We start from the raw sequence: 16473 nt of genomic DNA on the forward strand, positions 1-16473 counted from the left end.
CTTAGCATTATGTCAATATTATACTTGTGATGAGGCTATGGCAAGGGAACAAGTCCTTTGTTTGTGGGGAGTGTTCTAGCAGAATAGAGAACAAGAAGGTATGCAAGAGTGGCTACCTTGCTAATAAAGAGATTTCCATTATGTGAGAGAGATCTTGCACATCAGGATGGCACTACTTTCAAGATGAAGCTCAAACCTTTAACAGCTCAATCAAGCATGTCCCAATAGATTAAACATGGCATGCAAGGGGCATAATAATGCGATGCATGTCAACTCGTGCATGGTGGTGTCGAGCGGAGAACCGTGCGGCAATCCTAATCCTACATCGAGCTTTCAAACATGGCGGTCTTTCTGTCAACAGGCCCGTCTTGCCAGTTTGAATCGGGCATCCGATCAAATTTAGGCCTTGTAAGAAGACCATAACTATACTAATAAACCTACCCCTTCTGACCCCTCCACTGAATTGGGTGGAAAGTCCTTAAAAGACTTCCAAGACATCGTTATTAAGAGTTAGCATACAAATATGCTTGCATATTTTTGTGTTTGTGCGATCTTTTTGAGGATTGGTTCTCCCAAGTGTTTCCGAGAGCCTCATACCTTTTCAATGCTTCTCTGGCACTTCAATTTTCAAGCCAATACTACCTAGCTTGATCAATGTACAAAGTGCTTTGGCACATAGTGGCCCCTAATGGTGTGTTTTAGTAGTCGTATTGGGCAAACAAATTGTCATCCCTCTATGATACATTGGGCGATCAAAGCTCGTTTCCTCCGTACAACATAACAATGATTCTTAAAACCCTTGCAACATGTGCACCACTTTGGGTAGCTACTTTAGTTCCTGCAAAGAGCACAACACCGAGCACATTCTTTCTATGTTGTCCCGAAAGAGTGATATAGTAATCTTGCCAATGTATGGCCCATGGCGCCATTGCTCTAGGGCGAGAAATGGAGGTGCTAGACAAGAACATGTGTTTCACCCCCAAGCATTGCAAGGACTCACCTACCAAAGTTGCTTCAATTTTAAGCTTGCATTTGATCCTATTAAAGAAATGCCAATGGTACATCATCCCACTCACCTCGAGGAAATGTGTCAAATGCTTTCATTAAGCTTGCTTGCTTCCATAAATAGGCACATGTACTGTGCAATGCAAGCATTAAAACCAACTCCCAATTGCTAACTATGATTTGTTGTAAAACCAACTTATCTCAATGACAATTTTCTTTGCGAATTTTGCCCTGCACTGAGACCCTCCCCATCCTCTACCATTCTTTCTTTTTTTTGTGAAGCAATAATAATGTCATATTGGCCTCACCATAATCACCAATGTTGATGAGCCTTCTTCAAGCACCGAACAATCCAATGCAAGCCAATATAAGCATCTTTGAACTGAACCTACTAGGGTGTGTTAGTCCTAACCAAACGCCTCAAATGCAAACTGTATAGATCCTCTGGTGTCCAACAATTCAACCTTTTTCATGAACATTTTCATCTATGAGCTCTCTCATGACAAATAGCATCAATACTCTTTTTGGGATTACATGGCATCTTTGCATTTCTTGTTTGGCATGTATTTTCCTTCGTTTTCTGGTGAATCCTGCTTTTAATTCCCAGGTACTCTCTAACAGTGGTGTATGATGCCTAAAAGCTAGGCAAGACGATGTCTCAAATTCCTGATCTTTCATAACATAATGGATATCCATTCAATTTGACCTTACTCCTGTCAAAAATAACAGACTGTTGGATATTTGGGGATCGCATATGCCATTGTCATGCCCTTGTGGCTTCTCCCATGTCAGCAATGGCTAGAGGTGGGCACTAAATCAAATGCCTGACTAGAACCTGCACATCAGTTCATCTCTTGGTGAAGGCTTCTCGCATTCTATCCTATGATGAAGCACATGCATATCTCTACTCTTGCTATTGCACTTACCTTTTAGCACCGTCTTGTTTTGGTTCAGTTCCCCCTCCCCATGAATGCACTTCTTGAAGAGTAGGTTCCCAACATACTTTGATTCGTCAAACCACTGAACAAAAATTGCTCTGCAGGCTTGTCCACACTAGTGATAACAACACAATTGGGCATGGTGTGCCAAGAGCACCCATAGAAACTACTAATGTCCAAAAAGATGTGGCACAGCGCTACAAGGCAGATTTCCAGCTGTTCCCAGATGCAAAGGATGCTACATTCAATGGAATTAATGAAGCCTGAATTTGAATGTTGAGTACACATTAAAAACTTGAAAGAGTAACTCCTTGTTATAAGGATGAGCAACATAGCATGAATAGAGGGTTTCCTTCATGTCCATTGATTGAAGGGGATACAACTGAACATGAATCGTCAATGTGGGTAAGGATTACAAAACTGTTTGACCTATTGCATTTTACAGTATGTAAACATTCCTCACACATATTCTGTTATATTTACTTGTGTATTGCGGGAGTGATGCTCATCTTATGGCCGAGGACAAGTGGAGCAACACCATCACAGACAACATTTTAATCCTTACTACTCTACTTTGCCCTTGGGCAAATTACAATAATTTGCAAATAACTGTACCAGGGAAGGTTCTGAATCTGGAAGCTGAAATCTTAGAATTCTCTATGAGGGCCTCTGTAATTTAACTTCTAAACACTGGTGAGGATGCAAATCATACCCAGATCTAGAAGATGAATTACCTTTGATCACGAGGAAACTGGTGGATCTCCAGCAACACGAGCATTTCAATAGTTCAAAATCATTGTACCCTTTGTAGCAATTTCTGCACCATCACTTGCTGTTGAGCAGCACTCAAGAACTCAGCATTTATAATGGCATTAGAAACAAGGATTACTGTAGATACCGAAGGACTATTGACCTGTAAAAATAGAATGAAGACTAAGTCAACTAAGAAAAATACTTTGAGACTCATTGCCTGCAATCAAGATTCTTACCCAGACTCGTCCATTTAATCCCACAGCAATTTCAAAAGACAAGCTTTTGCCGAGTGCATCGAGTACAGGACAGGTGGGCCTGCTCAGCAGCCTGCATCAGCTCATTGAGGTCTCACATCAGTTTTTCAAACCCAAGTGGTGTTTGACTCCTACAAATCCATCATTGGAACACAGACAAAATGCTCGCTGACAAATGTTCAATGATGTTCCTGTGGCTGGAAAAGTTGCACCAGACTAAGAGAGGGAGACCAAATTGCTTAAATTGTTTATGTAACATGTGAAAGGACCAGACTATAGCTTCGTGTGGAATAAGATATTCATTTGCATGAACCATAAACCCCATGAAAGAAGACTTACGGCCACATATACCATGTAAGAACATTAAAAATCTCAACCAGCATAATACTAAAGAACAAGTGTTGAAAGAAACCTTCTTTCTGTGAAAGCAAACTATCGGCAAAAACCAGGAGACTTGCTCAGATATCAAGGACTGCCTATCACATAGATCTACTTCCTTTATGCTCAATGTTATCTCCTTAGAAAATGAAAGAATTCTGAAATCCAATACACAAAGTTCTCTCTAATCTAGCATGGCAACTCCATGCTCACATATCCTTTTCAAAATGTCGCTCTATGAAATCTAAGTTCTCTCTCTTCTAGCATGGCTATCAAATCTCAAAAAAAGGGATGAATAAGGTTTTGGCAGCCAAACCATCAGACATCTTGTCACCTGTCTCTCGAAATGCTCATCAGGTGAAAGGTCAGTCTGTGTGATCTGTATGAGGTTTACATTGCATTGTTTCACTCCCTAATGAGTTGTCATCTATCGGAAGCATAGGGTGTGTCCTCCATGATGTCTGGGGGAATACTTCATATAATATTTTTGGATGTGGTTTGCACCCTGATCTGTGAGGGTGTCTAAAGTGAGGAAGCAGATGATGCAGGTCTGCTACATACAATACGTGATGGTTCTACACAGCATGCAGGGTGGCTGATGAGATGCCCCTTATCACCCTTGGACCTCTACCGACCCCACACACAAACTCGTGCAAAGCAGCATATACAGAATGGCTGCAAGCAGAGTGAATATGGTGAACAGATTTTAACGGCTGCACAAAAGGTGGAACTCAGTACAACACAAGCGAAAATGTGCAAGTGTCAGTTGAAAGCGGATACTAATGCTGTTTCACAAACCTATGGGTGATTTTTCATGAGAGATCAGATAAACTGTTACAATTGTCAACCAGCCAGGTATAGAGAGCACAATGTGCAAATGTCACAAACAACTCAACTCATTGAGGCATCTTGGCAGCTGTTAAGCATACTCTGAACATGGGACAACCTCCAAGAACTGAACCAGTTGCACCTTTCTCAAAGGAGAAGGTAACCAGACACACATGGGCCAGCAAACGTGATTCAGAGAAAAGGACTAAGTTAATGGAAATCTATATTGAGTGAGATTGACCATGAAGAGGTCATTCTCTCTATATCTCAATGTGAAATGAGATTCCACTGATTTCCCAGTTCTTGTCATCAAGATTGTTGTAGTAATCTTTCTCATATCCATTAGTCAAAAGTCATTTGGACATCCCACTGATTTTACTTCTTCCACTTCAGTTATTGAACTTTAAAATGCATAAGACAAAGTTATCTTAAATGCATCCATTTAATGCATAGTACTTCGAGTCTTGAAACAACATGAGTGCAGTGAATGAATGCTCTTGCCATGTTTCTGGGGAAAAACAGCAGTTAACATGAAAAGGAAAAATTCAAAAAGGAAGGGAATATCCTTGGGAAAAAAATGAAGACAGAAGCAACTTTACAAAGGATTCCTTCAGGAGGGCACAAAAAAAGAAAAACCTTTAGACACAGCGTTCCTGCTTGTGCAATGCTTCCTAAGGTGAATATATGTCTAAATTTCACAAAAGGTTAATCAGATTGCCTACGATTGGAGCAAGAAAATCAGAAAACAAGGAACACAGCAGCAAAAAGAATACCATAGACCAGAAAACTTACACTCGTGCAAGTCCTGTTGAACAATTAAAAACAAAACCATTCTTCAACTGTCCAAAGCCTGCTGATTTACCAGTGGCTGCAATAAAAGCATTCGTAGATTGTTATCACCCTGGCATTGTTAACACCCTTCCCTTCAAAAATACCAAAAACAAGATCATTGAAGTGAGATTTACGCAAACTGAGAAAAAGCTTAAAGCCACAAAATAGTCAGTGACAAAAACATGCTTAATTTTTTTCTTATTACAACAAGGTTCAAGTCCCTTACAAAGGCGAACTACAAAATAGAACATATCCCTTTCAATGATACATAAATTGCTCTACACATACCTCGGGCCCCACCACCCAAAACAGAAAATGAAAAAGTTTTATTGCCACTTCCATCCCTGATTCTTTTTATCTATGCTTGCTGGCACCTTGCCTTATTCACCATTCCAATCCCATAAGATCCCAGCTTTTCTTGTTGCAGCTGGTCAAGCGACGATTAGTACATATGTAAACATCCAAGACCTTGCTATGAACCAGCTCCATTACACACAGTTCAGTGGGAAACGGATTATGACTGGATGATAAATTCTCAGTTGAGAGCAAAGCAAAAAACCTGCAAGAGTTTGTTGTCAGAGAGAGAACCAGGGAGAGAGAAAGAGGAGTGAGAAGACTGCAGAGGAGAGAGAAAGACTGCAGGAAGAGAGAGAATAAGAGTGACAAGGAGAGAGAAAGACTAGATTTAGAGAGAGAAAGACAAGAAAGATGAGGAAGCCATAGAAGCTGTGAGCAAGAAGGGAGAGAAAGTCTGTAATTGTATTAATGTGTCAAAAAGATATGAGAAATTACATCTTCTCTCCTTTTATACCAATGTCAGTGTGACATGGCATAATATCAACATTTTTAACACTTATTTGCTATTCCCAGCTTCTTACAATCCATCCCTTCCCAAAAGTTTTTGTCCTCAAAAACAAACCTAGAAACAACTAGAGAAGAGATGGATAGAACAGAGTACTACTCTGTTTTACAGCTTTACAAATGGGAAATGAATGAAGAATGACCATTACAAGAGCTGAATTTAAAGAACGGAAGTAAGGCCCAACTATATACATGATTTGAAGTACTTCAGAAGCAAATGGAGCCATAAAATCTTCAACAAATAGTCCCAGAACAAAGTAGACAGCTTGCTGAATAAACAGTCCCTGCTGGACCAAATCTGCCATAACTTTTGATAGAAGTGTCCAAATGAGATGTACCATATATCAAAACAAAGCTCTTAAAGAGTACTTTAAGCCCATGTAGATAGCTTAATTCTGAAAATTAGGTACGATAAAAACTGTTCTAAAACAACGTGCTGTCCTGAACCAGTCTGCATCAATACTAGCTCCATAAGCAATAGGCTTCAGCCACCAATGTCTCCCTCAAGTATGGATACTCATCCAATATGTAAAATAATACACGGCGCAGCGAACAGAATCTGAGAAAGAGATAGAGAATACACAATAGATAAGAGGAGAATCAGTAAATTCTTTAACTCCAAACACTTGATACAAAGATGGCTTTGTCCACCCGTGCGCTTCCACTGTGTGAAGCTTAGATAGCGATCTAGACAGAAGATAGGTGAAGAGCTTAAGGCTAGCTGGAACAACAACTCTGACTGGGTGAAAGATGAGTGTATGATGGCTGCGAAGGGGTTTAGCTTTTATAGCCCGCGAAGGTCGTTACTACCAGCTTAACCTCTCCGTCTAACCCAAAGATTAGACCCACAATGGTCACCTTTTTTGCCATCCGGTCACATAGACCTCATCTGATATACAAGTCAGGACTCCACCAATGTCCGGGCTCACATTTGGCTTCTCCTCATAATGGGGGCCTTACAACTTTGAGCACCATGGATCATTGGTAGCACCTAATGAGGGTGGGGCATTGATCATATCTAACACAATATAGAATCAGGTCTCCAAGAAGCCTATTCAGAGGGTAAACCTCTCCATTTGATCAAATATTCCACAATAGAACGTGATCGAAGCTTCTTTTCGCACTGACCTATAACAGCCTCTAGGATATACTGAACAAGACCATCTTCATCAATAGGTGGCAGCTCATCAACTATATCCACTGGATCACCATAATAGGGCTTGAGCTGACTAACATGGAAGACGTTATGAATCTTTGTAGAAGAGGGAAGCTCTAGTTTATATGCCAAATCTCCAATCCGTTTAAGGATCCTGTAAGGACCATAAAACCTGTGGGCAAGCTTATTACTGGATCCATCTTTCAACGTAGAGTACTTGGATTTGGGCATATTCAACAAAACCAGCTCTCCTTCTTGAAACTCTAAAGGCCTCCTCTTCTCATCAGCATACATCTTCATTTGATCTTGAGCCTTCCTTAAATTCACCTTGCATTGCTGAAGAAGGGTCTGCATTCTTTCCAATTCTTCCTTCCCATGAGGATTGATCTTTTCATTAAAGATGACTGTGGGTAAGGGCACCTTGTAACCATACAAAGCCTCAAAGGGTGAAACTCCTATACTCGCATGAGTGGAATTGTTATAAGCAAACTCAGCCAGGTGTAACCAAGAATCCCATGAGGTTTGGACATCATAGCAAAAATGGCGAAGATAAGTCTCCAGCCATTTATTAACTCTCTCTGTCTGTCCATCAGTTTGGGGATGATAAGCCGTAGATGGAGCTAACTTAGTGCCCATAGATGTAAATACCGCTTGCCAGAAGTTACTCATAAACTTTGAGTTCCTATCATGGACAATCACCTGCGGTAATCCATGTAGTCTAAAAATATGCTTCATAAACTGATTGGCCACTTGAGAAGCAGTAAACTGAATTTTTGTTGGGATAAAATGAGCTGCTTTGGTGAGTCTGTCAACCACCACATAAATACTATTCCACCCCTTCTTGGTAGTAGGTAAGCAAGTGATAAAGTCCATAGTAATATGAGTCCATTTACCCGTAGGAATAGGCAATGGCTGTAACAAACCTCCTGGCTTATGGGTGCTATCCTTATTTTGCTGACAAGGCATACACTTCATAACGAAGTCCTTGACATCTTTCCACAGTCCTTTCCAATAAAAGCTCTTGTTGATCCTGTCATAAGTCTTGAAAACTCCCAAGTGTCCAACTAAAGGCGAAGAATGTAACTCCTCCATAATTTTCCGCTTGAAAGAAAAAGTAGAGGGAATAACAATCTTGCCCTTCCACCAAATAAGACCATTTTTAAGCTGGTAATGCGAGTTTTCTTCCATAAGACCTTGCTGTAATTTCTGAAAGATTTGGCTGAATTCCTCATCTAAAAGATAGGCCTCCTGTAGTTCTTTAATCCAATCATTATGTAGTTCTGTCATGGCTGACACTTTGCAGGCCCACATACGAGAAAGAGTATCAGCCACTATGTTATCTTTGCCCCTTGTATGAGTAATGTCAAAGTCATAATTCTGTAATGTAGCTACCCATCGTCGTTGCTTTGGAGTGAGATTTGACTGAGTAAGGAAATACTTGAGTACCCGATGATCACTATGTACTCTGAATCGGCTGCCATATAAGTAACTGTGCCATTTCTTGATTGCATGCAGGATAGCCAACATTTCTTGGTCATAAACATTCATGGCCATCTCCTTATCTGTAAGCTTACGGCTCTCAAATGCAATTACTCCATGCTCCTGAAGCAAAACAGCCCCAATGCCACGGCCACTAGCATCACACTGTATAGTAAACTCTTTGGAGAAATCCGGGCATACTAGGATAGGAGCAAAAGTAAGTAATTCCTTTAACTGGTTGAAGCTGCTATCTGCAAGAGCATCCCAAAAGAAAGCCTCTCTCCTCATATGTGACAAATGATCTTGTAAAGTCTTGCTATAGATCAAAATGTCATCAAAGAACACCAAGACAAACTGAAAGAGGAAAGGTTGCAAGATCTTATTCATCAGGCTTTGAAAGGTAGCTGGAGCGTTTGTAAGCCCAAATGGCATCACCAAGAAATGATAGAGCCCACGATCAGTCCTAAAAGCAGTCTTGACTTCATCACCCTCTCTCATGCGAATCTGATGATACCCTGATCTCAAATCAATCTTCGTGAAGAATTGAGCCCCCTTAAGCTCATCAAGCAAATCATCAATCCTGGGTATAGGATACATGTTCTTCACTGTTATCTTATTGAGATCCCTGTAGTCAATGCACATTCTGAAAGATCCATCTTTCTTTTTGACTAACAGGACTGGAGATGCACAAGGTGAAGAACTTGGTTCAATAAATCCCATTTCAAGAAGCTCTTTGATTTACTTGGCTACTTCCTCTCGTTCACATTTTGATAGTCTGTAAGGTGGCTTATTGATTGTCTTTGAGTTGGGCTCCAAATCAATGGGGTGATCCACCGCTCTCTTAGGAGGCAATGAAGTAGATACTTCAAACAAATCTCTATACTCCTCAAGAAGAGCTGTCAAGGTTGGATGGTTTGCTGAATTATTGGGCTGATCCTGTGTTTCTTTGTTCAAATGCAAAACAAATATCTGTGAGCGCTTCTTGTACTCTCTCTTGAGTTGTTGAATGGTGATAAGCTGAAAATCAGATCTACTAGGAATTCCCTGTAATTGGAGAAAAACTCCATATATAACTGTGAGAAATCCATAGTAATCCTGCCTAATGTCATCAACCAATCACAACCAAGTACAATATCTATGGGCCCCATTTCCAAAGTGATCAGGTTTACTTTGACTTCAAAATTTTCAGCCAACTGCAAAGAAACCTGTGGGCAAATCTGTGTGCTGATTTCCTCTTCACCATTAGCCACTTGTACTCTAATGGGCTGCTGTAAGTCTGTGGGAACACAATTCAACTTGTCCATAATGGACTTATTAACAAAACTGTGAGTACTGCCACTATCTATCAGAATGAACACTGGCTTTCCACATATGCTTCCCTTCATACGAAGTGTATTAGGGCTCTTAGATCCCGTCCAAGCATCCATAGAGATAGAACAATTAGTGGCAGCAAGCGACTCATCACAAGATCCACCAGGATCAAATGGAACATCTCCGCCTGGATCAAAAGGAAAAGAGTCGGCTGGATCATAAAAGTACTCCTGTCCACCGTCATCCTCAAAATCTTCATTTTCAGCATTGATTGTCACTGCATTAGCTTCATCTATGTCATCTTCAAAGTCCTCAAAAACTAGCATACTCTGAAGCTTTGGCTTGACATTTTTGTATACACACTTTGAAGCATGGTCAGGAGTATACTTTTCTCCACACTTGAAGCATAAGCCCTTATCCTTCCTTTCCTTGTAAAGATCCATGGGAATAGATTTGGGATTTGTATTAGCTGAAGTGGACTTAGGCTTGTTGTCACCCTACTTAAATTCAACCTTTGGACTGTTTGCTGTCCTGAAATTACTTTGAGACCTAGAAGCATTGAATGGAGGATAAGTTAGTATCCGTAAGCTCCCACTAGGCATATGATTGCTGCCATAAATGTTACCAACTTGTCCTTGCTTTAAAACAGTCCTTGGCTGTCCATAACTTGGCTGAAATGAAGACTCTTTCCTATACTTTCTTCCATAGCGCTCCGCAAGCTCAATAGCCTTGAAAAGTGAAGTAGGATTTTGCGCCATAACATCAGCTGACAAAGATGGTTCTAAACCATACATAAACTTGTGTAGCTTGGCCTCATCACTGATGCTTTCCACATACATGGTCAAGTTGAGGAATTGGTTTGTATATTCTCTTACACTTAGGCCCCTTTGTTCCAAACCATACCATCTTCGTGCTAGCTTCTCTTTTTCAAGAGGCGAAACAAAGACTTCAGCCATAAGTGCCTTGAAAGCTTCCCAATTCTCAATAGGTACATTCTCTTTCTTGATATACCTCCACCAAGTATGGTCAAATCCTTCTAGGTGCAAGGAAGCAAAGTGAATCTGCATATCATCAGTTTTAGGATATATATCAAAGTAGGACTCCATCTTAGAGGTCCATTCCTCTAATTCTGATGGTGAAGATGACTGGCCATTGAATTTGGGCTAAAACAATTTTGTCCTTGAATTCTCTTTCATGAAAGGGTTGCTGTCCCAAAATTGGCTGATCAGGATTTCCAAGTACAGAACCTCCAAATTGAGACTGAAATCTTCCAACAGGTGGCTGAGAATTACCATGTAATCTTCCTGTTGGTAAAGTACCCCTAGAATTTTTGAGTATGCAGTCCAAAAGCTTGAGTATTGGCCCCATTCAAACTGCCCAAATAGTCATCATGTCTTTGTGAAGCTTCTCCTACTTCATACTGACTATTTGGAATGCCTCTTCTTCCAATAATCCCATTTCCATGACCATTCTGGTTAGATGGCTGAAGTGGGACTGAAGGGCCACTATTTGAACAAGCCTTCTCATTAACTTCCTTTGATGCCATTTGCAAATGCATAAATTTAGCAATTTGTGCCATGAGTTGTTCGTTGGATTCTACCAACTTATCAATAGAAGCCTTGGTCTGATCAGTAGATTGAACCATCTGCTCCATTCTTGACAAGATGGCCTCATGTCGTTCCCTATGTCTTTGTTCATGGGCACACAAAGTATTGTTGAGCAAACTGACTTCTCCTTGTTGTTGAAGCTCTTCGGGGTTCTCTTGAAGTGTGCTATCCATCATGGAATCCCTGATTAGCTGAGCATAATCCTCCTAGACCTTATTTTTGCCTTTATGTCCTGCCATATTAGTGCAATCCTGCAGTACCCCCTGTCAGTAAAACGGCTATAACTTTGGCTAGGAAGCTCCGATTTCAGAACTTTTTTGTGCGAATCGAAGCTAACAATGCCCTCTTCGAAATGATGCAGTACCCCCTGTCAGTAAAACGGCTATAACTTTGGCTAGGAAGCTCCGATTTCAGAACTTTTTTGTGCGAATCGAAGCTAACAATGCCCTCTTCGAAATGAGCTATAGCACGCTATAACACGTTTAGGACAGAAAATTCTGTAGCTGGATTTCAGAGTCTGAACTGTCCAGTCCTGCACCCTGTCTAGACCTGTAAGTGCCCTGTTTTGACCCTGTAATGCAAGATAGTAACCCCAAATGGCTACCAAACCCTGCAAAGGGGTATATAGGACCTGTGGGTACCCTGTAGTACCTGCATCTGTGCTTCAGCAATGAAGGGTGTACCTATATCCACCTGTAAATACCCTGTAAGTGACCTGTAAATTCCCTGTTTTACCCTGTTTTGGTCCTGTAGGTACTTGAGTCTTTGGAAAGTCTTCAATCTTCAATCCTCCACTCGTTGTACCTGTGTGAGGGATAAAACGGCATGACAGGCTCCCTACATGGGCTCCGAATCACCAGGAGGTGGGCAAAGTTCCCCCCGAGTCCATTGGTTGCACCCCTTCGGGATCTTCGATAGTGAGGGAGGGTCACCTCTCTTTTGTCCCACTATCTCCCCCGGCATCCACCTTTTTCCTCGGTGGGAATATCAACATGGCAGAGGCTAGTGTGCTAAGCAATCAGCATGATATGCAATTTAGAAATATTCATTCAGCCTTTCATGAGATGCAATTGATTGAGATAAGAAAAATTGAGATGGGAGAAGGATCTTACCTATGCAATTCAGTGACTCACTGATTGCTAGTACTTACCCTTTTACAATATTTCAGCTTGGGTGAGAGAAATTCAACAAAACAAATCAAGGTTATGCATCAAGCTGATCAAATGATACTTATGATGAGTAATGGTTTGGATCAAAATGAAATTCAATGAAATAGGCTGAAATTGAGGAAAATTAACACTAATCTCTGATCTATTGATCAATCCAGTGAATTAATTGATCAATAACCTCTCATCAACAAGTGGAAAGGCCATTAGCAATAGGATTGTTGAGAGATTTCAGAGATTAGTAAAAGGAAAATACCTCCATTAAGCTTGAAAAATATGATGGATGTCAGCTTCAACCCTGTTGATGCAAAAGTTCTTCATAATCCATCATAAATCCATCATAAAGCTTGAGATCTCCATGAAATCAGTCCATACAAGCTTCAATATGATGAAATCCTTGAAGAATCAATGCTCCAGCCTTGCTTGAACACTTGAACCTCAAAGATTCAAGCTCCTTGATGAAAAGCCCCAAAATAATCCTTCCATTTGAGCTCCAATGTCATGCACGGGCTGAAATCTCTTCAATGTCTTCAATCTTGGAGTCTATCCAGCTTGTACTTAGCTTTAGAGAAGCTTTGGAGGTCGGGAAGGTCCAAAATTTTGAGAAATTTGAGCTTCCATGTCTGTGGCTATGGCTGCCCTGCTGTGTATTAGGGTTTGAGCAAGAGAATGACTGATCAGGATGCTTCAGAGGCTGAAGATTGTTGCCAATCAGTGCTTGATGAAGCCTTCAAGAGTTGTGGTCAATGGCTGAGGATGTGGAGCAAGCTGAGCAGGGAAGAGAGAGCAGGAAATCCAGCGCAATTTTCGGGCTGTAGTCTGGCTGAAATCTGCAACACACCTCAACTGTGGTACTCCTCTTGAAGCTCATGCAACATAGATTCTTTGCCCCATGCTTTGACAGAGAGAGATGTTCAGTAGAGAGAGATATTTGAGACTTTCTTGACAACCACCATGAAAGCTTCAGCCAAAAGCTTGAAGGAGAGAGCAGAGAAACTCTCTTTTGAAAAGTAATTGTAGTTTAGTCTCTAACTAAACCCGGTTAACCATCCTTTACCCTAGTTACCTCCATTTTTGCATGAAATTTGATGACGTCCAGCCATTTAAGCCTTTACCCGCCATATCTGAACTTGGATATCTCCAGATGTTGTCTCTTGCTAACTGTAGGTGTCCTGCAGCACTCCACTAGTCACTGTCTTGTACCATTTTTGTCTGAAATTGGTTTTGAAATAGGAAAATGGGACTGAAAATGGAAGAAAATAATGGATCAAAGACTCAAGCTCTGATACCACTTGTCAGAGAGAGAACCAGGGAGAGAGAAAGAGAAGTGAGAAGACTGCAGAGGAGAGAGAAAGACTGCAGGAAGAGAGAGAATAAGAGTGACGAGGAGAGAGAAAGACTAGATTTAGAGAGAGAAAGACAAGAAAGATGAGAAAGCCATAGAAGCTGTGAGCAAGAAGGGAGAGAAAGTCTGTAATTGTATTAATGTGTCAAAAAGATACGAGAAATTACGTCTTCTCTCCTTTTATACCAATGTCAGTGTGACATGGCATAATATCAACATTTTTAACACTTATTTGCTATTCCCAGCACTGGGAATAGCAAATAAGTGTTAAAAATGTTGATATTATGCCATGTCACACTGACATTGGTATAATATCAACATTTTTAACACTTATTTGCTATTCCCAGCTTCTTACATTTGTCCATCAGCTGAGATGGATAATAGGCCAAAAGGTAAGTTATCTCACTAGTTCCACACCAAAGGATGGTATCATCACAGAGCAGCAGACATCCCCCTCCTGAAAGCGTGGGCAAAGGAGCACTCAAGCCTCACAGTTCAATATCAAATCAATTCAAATGATTCTACCAACTCTTCTATGGCGTGTTTGCACCACATCTCTAGGACAAGGTACTTTTCAACTTGACATGATTTGGGCTCTTCCTTTTGAAGCCATGCAACCTTGCTGAGGCATTGACCAGCATGGCATACAAAAGGAATCTCTCCAAACTTGACCCACACATATCGACACCCGTGCTGCCCCCACACAGCCCATCGTCTGCCCCTTCTGAACCCCAAAAGTTGATGTCAAAGTGCGCCCAAGATGAAGTTATGTTTATTTTGACCTGCAGCTATGGACCCCCATCATGCTTCTTAAAATCGCGTCCCTCCTTATTCTTCTTCTTTGTTCTTTCTGTCATGCACCACAGAACCATCAGACGTTGAATGCTCGCAACAGCTACTACCACACATTACTTTTAAAATCTGAACTCACAAGTTGAAATTTTTAGGCAATTCCAATCAAATAAAAATAAAAATGTAATAGGTCTGAAATTTAATATTTCCTGCAACATGTCCCCAATGTGATGGCCTACTAGTAAGGCTTGTGCTTCATGACCTACAGATTGTGGGTTCAAGCTCCAAAAGAGAATCATGAGTACAGCCACATATGTTCACATGGTGTGTCCCTGTGGTCAGGGCCCTTGTCCCTTGAACACTTGGGTGAACAGTCCTCCTTGGTGGGTAGGACAAGGAGGATCCCAATTGCAATCAAGCTCCATCATTTGCTTGGCTCATGGATTTTCTTTATTATCCATAGAAGAAGCCCACATTGGTCCATGGCTAATATTTAGACGGCAGGTGCCTCCACTTGTGTGCATTTGGGTGTGTGTGTGTCTAACCAAAAAAAAGAACATGGGACATCACTAATTAAGAAGAAAGCCAAGTTGGAATTGTTGAGCTAACATAAGCTTTACATGCTGAATTAGCCACTTAAACAGCCCCATCATTTGTTTGGCTCATGGATTTTCTTTATTATCCATAGTAGAAGGCCACATTGGTCCATGGCTAATATTTAGGTGGGAGGTGCCTCCAGTTGTGGGCATTTGGGGTTGTGTATGTGCAACCAAAAAGAAAAAAACATGCGACGTTACTAATTAAGAAGAAAGCCAAGTTGGAATTGTTGAGCTAACATAAGTATTACATGCTGAATTAGTACTTAAACAGCCCCAAAAATGCTTAACTAATGAAAACCCTAAATGGTGCACGGTTTGAGAGAGTTTTACAACTGTGTGAGGTTCTGAAATTTTCTATAAATAGGCATGCTGCCCTCTATTCATTCCAATCTCGTTTTTGCGAGCTTCAAACCCTCTAGCTTCACTGACCACACCACATTCGTAGAGGACATCTCAACCAAGGATGCCCAACATTATCTCCATCCATTAGGCACCTGTTTCCAACCTCCATCATGCAATCTACATCAATTTCTGTTGGGTTTGCTGATCAACCACGTTGTCTACAGTCAGCAACCTGCTGAACTGCTGTGTTTGTGATCTGCAACTGTTGTTCAAACTGCCACATCATCATACCTACATTTTTACTGCCATCAACCTGTCACATCATTATACCTACGTTTTTGTTGCCGTTAGCCTGCCACATCATCATCAACTTGCTACATTTGCAGTTCTCTCTCTCTTCTCTTGTTAGAAACTAATCCAACACCACACACTACTACATTTGCTGTTGTTTAACATCTAGAGGCTGCCTTGCTGCGTTTTGGGATCTGTCAAGAATATGACACACTCTCTTACTCAACACCTTTGACTCGATCCTCAAGGCACGAGAGTTCAAGGTACCGTTTTCATTCTTGCACATTTGTTTGTATGAACCATTGTATAGTCAGTATTCAATCATTATTCAAATTCCATTGTATTCATTGTCTCTGAGCTACCCAAACCCTAACTATGTTCTTTTGAGTTTACACTTTTGTCGTACACTTTCATTTATGTTTCTGCGTCAGGGTGTTTCTTCACAAGATATCAGAGCAAGGTTCTCTTCCATGAAACCTTGACCTTTGATTTGATAGCCCTTCGCAAGAAGCAAGAACAACAAGAGAGCAAGATGAC

General features: G+C 40.9%; 1 protein-coding gene across 1 annotated transcript in view; it reads right to left on the reverse strand.

Annotated features, from left to right (window-relative positions):
* Positions 1–2205: 2205 nt before the first annotated feature.
* The window catches only part of LOC148024211 (PNAS-3-like protein), a 77149-nt gene continuing 62881 nt past the window's right edge, over positions 2206–16473 (reverse strand). The window contains exons 7-9 of the mRNA XM_087693836.1: positions 4949–5024; positions 2933–3023; positions 2206–2856 (exon numbers count right to left, since the gene is read on the reverse strand). Coding sequence (XP_087549962.1) covers positions 2737–2856; positions 2933–3023; positions 4949–5024 — 287 coding nt within the window. The 3' untranslated portion in view covers positions 2206–2736. The remainder of the gene's footprint in view (positions 2857–2932; positions 3024–4948; positions 5025–16473) is intronic.

Source organism: Lygodium microphyllum, chromosome 15, assembly GCF_053477565.2.
Source record: "Lygodium microphyllum isolate KBCC chromosome 15, Lygodium_microphyllum_v1.1.10, whole genome shotgun sequence".
Classification (NCBI taxonomy): Eukaryota; Viridiplantae; Streptophyta; class Polypodiopsida; order Schizaeales; family Lygodiaceae; genus Lygodium; species Lygodium microphyllum.